Raw genomic sequence first — 8,191 nt, 5'->3', positions numbered from 1 at the left:
TACGATTATACAAAAAAGGGAGGTCATAACATAAGTTAGCATGGAAAGTCTGATCTTTCAGAGCTTTTCCCGAGCTACCCGGAATCTGTCAGACGATAGCCTTCGCATAGCTTGTGTCACCCTCCCACTCTTCCTGCCACAGGCCAGGAGCTGTGCACAAGCTGTCACACCCAGTCCTGGGGAGCAAAAGCCCAAGGCACTCCATTAGGACAGAGTACTGCCTGTTTAAGCACCTGCAGCCACACCCTTCCACTCTTCCTGCTAATGTCTAGGAGCTGAGGTTAGGCTGTCACACCCCACCCAGCTCCTACAGTCATGGAGAGTGAAATCCCAAGGCAGGGCACATTGAGTTCTTTCTAAGATCATGTACTGATCTTATTTATTCTTACATCATCGAATAAAGGTTGAAAATGTTTCCATTAAATGATTAAATAGCACTCGTAGACTTGCGTGGTACTTAATTAAATGTGGTCCAGAAGAAACCAGAAGCAAGCTTCCAGGTGTTTCCTACTATACTATCACATAATAGGCTTAACACCGCCAGCAACAAGTTGTGACCACACATGTAAAATATTGTCTTTCAGGAAAGCTCATATAAGATTCAATGCCCAGTGACTTGTGGTAACCACATGAATGAAAACAAGAGTTTGGGATGTACCCTGTTGTTTTCATAAACATGTTCATGTACAGAGCAACTCTTATCTATTTGATTGGTGGAGTGACTCTCACAAATTCCAGTTCCCAGGTACCAGCAAAGGACAAAAATTTTAAACAAACATTTCTTAAGGATCAGTAGTCTCAGAACTGTTTATGTTAGCTGTTTACTGTGCAAACTAGGTTGTGGGACTTTGTTATAACCAAGTGCTGTAGCTCATTTTACTCTGGACCAGCCAAAAGTAGGAATTTCCTATTCCTTAACCAGAGGGTAAATGTTACCATCAAAATTACTGTGTTGGAACCTTTCTTCTCTACTTTTCATATGTATATCATTAGTTTAATGGTTTTTTGATGTGTTGTTTTTGGAGTTTTTTGTTGTTGCTTTAAGAAACTGTCATTAATAGTAACTACATGACTAAGGAATTCCTATACCCAGGGACTGGGCTGTCATTTTTCTGTGTATAGCATAAGAGAGGTATGAAGGAATTCTCTAAGAGTGGCTGGTTGAAAACAACTGCCTCATGGAATTGATGAAGGGAAGTTTTATGTTCTTTTAGAAGAACTTACTACTTTGTATATTTTATGATGATGGACACATTCACCAGGAACCATTATGACTTTCAATGAACTTCCTTGGAAACTGCAACTCTTTTTTTTATAAGTTTATTTTTACATCATTTTGTACTTTTTTTTCCATCTCAATTGTAATCCCCACGGGTTTCCCATCACCAAGTCACCCGTGTGCCATCACCATAATCCCATGCACTTCCCTCCCTACCCCACCCCCCGTTTTTGATCCCATTCCCCACTCCACCCCCACAAAATGTCTCTGGTATATGGTTGTTCATTATTCTTGTTATTTTCTCGCCTGGTCCATTATACTCCTGCTATGAGTGAAACCATCCAGTATTTTTCTTTCTCTTTCTGGCTTATCTCACTAAGCATGATCTTTTCCAGCTCCATCCAAGTTGCTGCAAAAGACATGTGTTTCTCTTTTTTGGTTGCTGAGTAATATTCCATTGTATATATGTACCACATCTTTTTAATCCAGTCATCTACTTTTGGGCATTTGGGCTGCTTCCATCTTTTTCCAATTGTAAATAAAGCAGCAATAAACATGGGGGTGCAGGTATCTTTTTTAATCAGTGTTTTTGTGTCTTTTGGGTAGATACCTAGGAGTGGGATTGCTGGGTCGTAGGGAAGCTCCATGTTTAGCAGTTTGAGAAACCTCCAAACGAAAACTCCAACTCTTATCCCATTCCTCAAAGTCAGCAAGATTCAGGATAGATTAGTAGGGTTCTGCCAGAATGCTCCTTTAGCATTCTAACTGGCTAGCATTCTCTACCTCCTCTGCATATCATTTCAGTCATTGTGCATTTAAAAGTTGGTGAGAAACAGCCCTGAGATCATTAGTGTGGGGATTTTTGTGGTGGTCTAAATTTAGTCATATCTTCTTCCTCATATCTGAGTTCCAATATTTTAATAACTCCCTAGACCTATAAAATGAGACAGGTAGAAATAAAAACTGAATATGATGAATCTTTGTATAGAAAAAAGTCAATAAAGTTAAGTAAATTAAAATTAATATTATCCATGAAAGTATTCCATTCAACCAGCTGCACCTGACTACTTCTAATGGCCCATAATACTTCAGGACAATATGACCAACTGAACACCAGTATGACCACCACTTGTATGTTGGATTTCCATTCATCTCCTTACCTTTCATGTTTAGAGTTAGGAATGCAAGAAAAATCTTCCTCTTCGGGGTGTTTTTTATTCAGTAAAACTTTATCCATATTTGACCCTGTCCATGGAGTAAGTACTATGTAATCTGGTGGGTAGTAAGAAAACAGATGAGTTTTTCTCACCAGGAATTGAATGGCTTAAAATGAAAGTTGTTTTTTTTTTTCATTTGTTTAGCATTTCTTTCATTTCTCAGTGTGCTCTGAATTCTATCATTAAAGAGCAACAATATTTGAAACAATCATAGTAAAAATTAAAAGATAATTTCCATATGTTCATGATGATATTAAATTTATTTATGAGTAAGTGAATATGAGCAGAAAATAAAAGTGCAACTCATAGATTCAGTTTTGAGATAACAAATATGTATGCAAATGTATGAATTGATTATAGGTTCTTTGTATTATCAGTCTCATTCACTTTCTAGTACACATGTGTATGATGTTTTAGGACTCAGTGGTCTTTGAAGATGTGGCTGTGAACTTCACCCCAGAGGAATGGGCTTTACTAGATCCTTCACAGAAGAAACTCTACAGAGATGTGATGTGGGAAACCTTGAGGTACCTGACCTCAGTAGGTAAGGATAATGACATTGCTTCACTCTGTCCACTAGGGAGAAAGTGTTTCCTATCCACCAATATTGTGCTTGGAAATACTTGGGAAATCAGACATGGTCAAAGCTCATTATGAACTTGTAATATAATCATTCTTCTGTAACTTACTGGTTATTCTGGGTCTGCATTCTAGGGGAACAAATGGAAGACCATAACACTGAAAATCAATACAACAATCAGGGAAGAAACCTAAGGTAAGTTGCACTCACAGAAGAAAGCAGGGTCCTTCAAGGAAATCTTTGTGTATCAAACAGATACAAAACAGGCTGAGTTCAAGTGTATTTTTCCTTATGACATTTTCCTTTTGAATTTCTTTAAGAAAATATTCACCAAAAAATAAAAGTTTTATGTGACATCTGTTCAGAATTTGTGAAACAGGTCACTTGGAAACAGTATTCAGAAACTATATATGAATATCACCACTTTAATAAAGCTACACAGTCAAGCCCTGTTGCAATGCATTCAGTACATTTACTTTTCAACAGTTTAAACAGGCAGAAAATCTATACTTTCCCTATATAATGGTAAAATGTAATTGTGATATTTACTAAAGAAATCACTGATTATGAAATCACTTTTTTTCAGAAGTCATGTGACAGAAAGACTGTGTGAGGGTAAAGAAGATAATCAACATGAAGGAAACTTTAGTTATAACCCAAATCTTAATCGTAACAAGAAAACCTCTACTGAAGTAAAACCTCTACTGAAGTGCAGTGAGTGTGGGAAAGCCTTCATGAGTAATTCATCCCTTAAAAGGCACATGAGATCTCACAGTGCACACAAGCCACATAAGTATCAGGGATGTAGAAAGAAGCCTTACAAGTGCAAGGAATGTGGGAAAGCATTCAGCTATCTCCAGCCTTTTCAAAAACATGAAAGAAACCACAGTATAGAGAAATCCTATAAATGTAAGGAATGTGGGAAATCATTTCGATATCGTCAGTCTGTTCGCAAACATGAAAGGACTCACACTGGAGAAAAACCCTACCAATGTAAACAATGTGGAAAAGCCTTTAGATATCATCAGACCTTTCAGACACATGAAAGGATTCACACAGGTGAGAAACCATATGAATGTAAGCAATGTGGGAAAGCCCTCAGTTGTCCTAGCTCCTTTCGAAGTCATGAAAGGACACATACTGGAGAGAAACCTTATGAATGTAAAAAGTGTAGTAAAGCATTCAGTTGTTCCAGTTCTCTTCGAAAACATGAGAGAACTCATACTGGAGAAAAACCCTATGGCTGTAAGGAATGTGGGAAAGCCTTCATTTCTCTTGGAAGCTTTCAAAGACACATGATTACACACACTGGAATTGGCCCTTATAAATGTAAGGAATGTGGGAAAGCTTTCAATTGCCCTAGCTCTTTTAGAATACATGAAAGATCTCACACTGGAGAAAAACCCTATGAATGTAAAATATGTGGTAAAGCCTTCAGTTGCTCTAGTTCCTTTCGAACACATGAAAGAACTCATACTGGAGAGAAACCCTATAAATGTAATGAATGTGGAAAAGCCTTTCATTGGCTCACCACTTTTCAAGTCCATGTGAGAACTCACACTGGAGAGAAACCCTATATATGTAAGCAATGTGGTAAAGCCCTCAGTTGTCCAACATCCTTTCGAAGACATGAAAGGACTCACACATCAGAGAAACCTTATGAATGTAAGCAATGTGCTAAAACCTTCAGTTCTCCTCTAGGTTTGCAAATACATGGAAGAACTCACACTGGAGAGAAACCCTACAAATGTAAGGAATGTGGGAAAGCATTCATTTCTCTCACAAGCTTTCGAAGACACATGATGACACACACTGGAGATGGACCTTATAAATGTAAGGAATGTGGGAAAGCTTTCAATTGCCCTAGCTCTTTTAGAATACATGAAAGAACTCACACAGGAGAGAAACCCTATGAATGTAAAATATGTGGTAAAGCCTTCAGTTGTTCCAATTATGTTCAAGTACATGAAAGAACTCATACTGGAGAGAAACCCTATGAATGTAAAGAATGTGGAAAAGCCTTCATCTATCGAACAACCTTTCAAGGACACATGAGAGTGCACACTGGAGAGAAACCTTATAAATGTAATGAATGTGGGAAAGCCTTTAGTAGACCCAGTTCATATCGAAGCCATGAAAGAATTCACACTGGAGAAAAACTTCTTGAGTGTAAGCATTGTGGGAAAACCTTCAATTGGCCCACGTCCTTACACAAGCATGTGATCAGAATGCATACCAGATAGGTAAACTGTAACCGAAAAGATTCCACTGGAAAGAAATGTAAGTAATATGAACAAGCCTGATGCAAATAAGTCACATATAATCATGCCCTTCATGACATGAAGGAAATGTTTTATAATTTCAAAATATATTGTCGCTCTCAATGATTCTTAATGAAACTCAGTCATGGATTCTGCTTGTTACTTTTGCAGGTAGAACATTGAATTGAGACAATTCTATAAGTTCTCTTAGATGAATAGTACATAAGCTTTATAGGCAGCTTAAGTCAGCTTATGAAATTTTTGTTTTTCCATTTTGAATTCTGTTGGCTCCATGAGTTAATGTGTTTTTCTAATATGTAAGCAGGGTTGATTTTTATATAATCTTTAAGTTGATCTATTAGTTAAATAACAATTGTTTAATGACACTTAAGTATTCATTGAGATCTTTCTACTGACCTCATGATCACTACTGACTATTCCTTGTCTGTTATAAGTACTAATCCTTTAGTATTAGAAACCTCCTTCTTTAAGCAAAAGAGCCTTATTCTACTTATCTTGTTAGTGAATAGCTGACATAATTTACAAGTATGCAAAGTTTTGTCAAGATATATTCTCACTTAAATTACAATTTACATCTTTTTCCATTAATTTTGGTCACTTTCATACTGTGATTTGGATATTAGACTTTATACTAAGAAGAACCCTGTAAAGAGAAAATAAGTTGGAGAATTGGAGATCCCTTCTCTCTCCCACCACCCAAAATGTGTTATTGGAAGCCTGGTAATATTGGAGCGTATTTTCTTTTTTTTAAGATTTTGTTTATGCATACAGAACTGGAGTATAGGTCAGAGATGCAGGGGTGGTGAGAGGATTCGTCAGAGACAGAGTGGGGAGCAAAACAGATGTACTGAAGTACACTGCTGAGGGGAGCAGCAGGTGAGACAGGAAAGGTCTGCTGCACCATATGGGTCAGCTCCCTGGCTGGGGATTGAAGTGGTACAGTGGCTGCGGACAGCCTCATAATGATGTGCTTAACACATTGTGCCACCAGGGAGGGCCCTGGGCATATTTTCTAAAACCTGTTCCACATTCAAATTTACCAACAACCTCACTTGTGTAAGATTCTGAAGGCAGAAGCAAAGAATACCATACCCATCACCAATGCACCAATATCTGTTCCTCCTCCTAAGAGGATATATTAAAACTTACCACTGTAATTGTAGACTTTAGATCAAGTTTGTAACTGTCCAGTGCTTCATACTTTTGAACCACTATTACAAATTATTGATAGATGTGGTATTTTCCTCAGGCAAAATTATTCTTTATTCTTTTTATATCATAATTTTTGTCATGAAACTAATTTCTCACTCATTCTTTTTTAAACAAAAGATATATTAATTTATTCACACAGAACTGGGGTATAAGCCAGAGGTGCAGGGGCAGTGAGAGGCTTCACCAGAGACAGAGTGGGGAGCAGAACAGGCAGATTGACAAGTACACTGCTGAGAGGAGCAGTGGGCGGGTGAGGAGATGTCTGCCATGCCATGTGGATCACCTCTGGGGACAGGGATCGAATGCTCACTGAAGCAGCTGCGGCCAGCTTGCAGTGCTGCATCCTAACGCTTTGCACCACCAGGAAGGGCCTCTCACTCATTCTTAATTAAAAATTTGAATCATGGTCTTGTTAGTGCCTTCTTGCTTTATTACCAGGATCATACAAACAATCAAAGGGATGTGATGAATCATCCTGATTAGAATTATTGCAGACCCCACAAGTAATGTGTTTTATCAGCAAGTGGGTGTTCAAAAGGTGGTAGAATTTGAGCCTGTTAGGTAATGGGATTAGTATTCAAGGAAACAGTGTTTCTATATATTGGATATTGTAAGGAGATGACCTTATTATTCTGTCTCTAGTAAGCATGATCATTGTTATCTAAACACTGAAATGTTTCTTATAGTATATGGAACACTTGCCCATAAAATACTCAGTAAAGTGTATAAATTCACTTGCTCCTTAACAAATCTTGTAACTCTTTTATTATCTCCTTTTTTACTCAACTGAGCCCATTTCTGTAGGTGAATTGTCAGAGAATATAAACTACCAAGGGACAAGTATAGTGTACCCTTTAAATCAAGCTATTCTTGCACAGACATTATGCTCTTGAGTTAATTTTTCAGCATCCTCCCCCTATCAAGCAATGCACGTTCAAAACATAAACAAATTAGCACAATCAAGGCACTATCCTCTGAATAAGAAATAAGTTCTTCTAGTCCTGCTCTATATACTTTTAAGGAAAAGAGGAAAATAATGGCACAGTTTTGTTTTATTTATAAAATGGAAATAAGAGCTTTGAAGGAAAGTAAACAATTACATATGAAGTAGTAAACTGAAAGTATGTTCCCTGTAGAAGGTTGGGACTTCTGTTGGAGATGTCAACATTTATAACTTTTATTTCCACCATCCAGTAATACTTCTTAAATACCGAGGAACTGCTTGTAAACAGTCAGGAGAGATACAGTACAGCATTTCTGTGATAAACAGCAATGGTTCCTCGTAAGGAGAAAACTATAGACATGGTTGATTTTCATTTCTGCCATTGTTGGGGTTGAGATTTTCTGTTTCCATTGTTATGGGCCATGTGTATTTGTGGTGTTTTGTTTAATACCATGATAATATTTTAAATTGCCTTTTATAATAGGCATTAGTTTGACACAGTATGCACCTCATGAAATCACACTGATCCTACCTGAAGAAGAGTTAATGGTCATCTGGACATCTTTTTCCTTTAAGTAAAATAAGTGATTTCCCAGATGAAACACCAGACAAGCAATGGATGTTTAGAAGTAATTATTGAAATGAGCTGTGAACAATAAGAGGTATCATTTTGAGGAATAGCCTAATTTAGTAGAAAAGGAACTATATTTGGTATCCTTAAAATGGCAAAACAGGCCC

The 8,191-nt window shown here is 37.4% G+C and overlaps 1 protein-coding gene across 1 annotated transcript in view; it reads left to right on the top strand.

Moving 5' to 3' along the window:
• Nucleotides 1-8,191, top strand: part of LOC101619472 (zinc finger protein 791-like) — an 82,903-nt gene that overhangs the window by 62,685 nt on the left and 12,027 nt on the right. The window contains exons 2-6 of the mRNA XM_012729317.1: nt 2,854-2,980; nt 3,151-3,211; nt 3,603-3,817; nt 3,986-4,661; nt 4,746-5,296. Of these exons, the coding sequence (XP_012584771.1) occupies nt 2,854-2,980; nt 3,151-3,211; nt 3,603-3,817; nt 3,986-4,661; nt 4,746-5,259 (1,593 nt within the window). The 3' untranslated portion in view covers nt 5,260-5,296. The remainder of the gene's footprint in view (nt 1-2,853; nt 2,981-3,150; nt 3,212-3,602; nt 3,818-3,985; nt 4,662-4,745; nt 5,297-8,191) is intronic.

This window comes from Condylura cristata, unplaced genomic scaffold (genome assembly GCF_000260355.1).
Source record: "Condylura cristata isolate star-nosed mole 26May11 unplaced genomic scaffold, ConCri1.0 scaffold00024, whole genome shotgun sequence".
Classification (NCBI taxonomy): Eukaryota; Metazoa; Chordata; class Mammalia; order Eulipotyphla; family Talpidae; genus Condylura; species Condylura cristata.
This window is presented reverse-complemented; position numbering and strand designations above follow the sequence as displayed.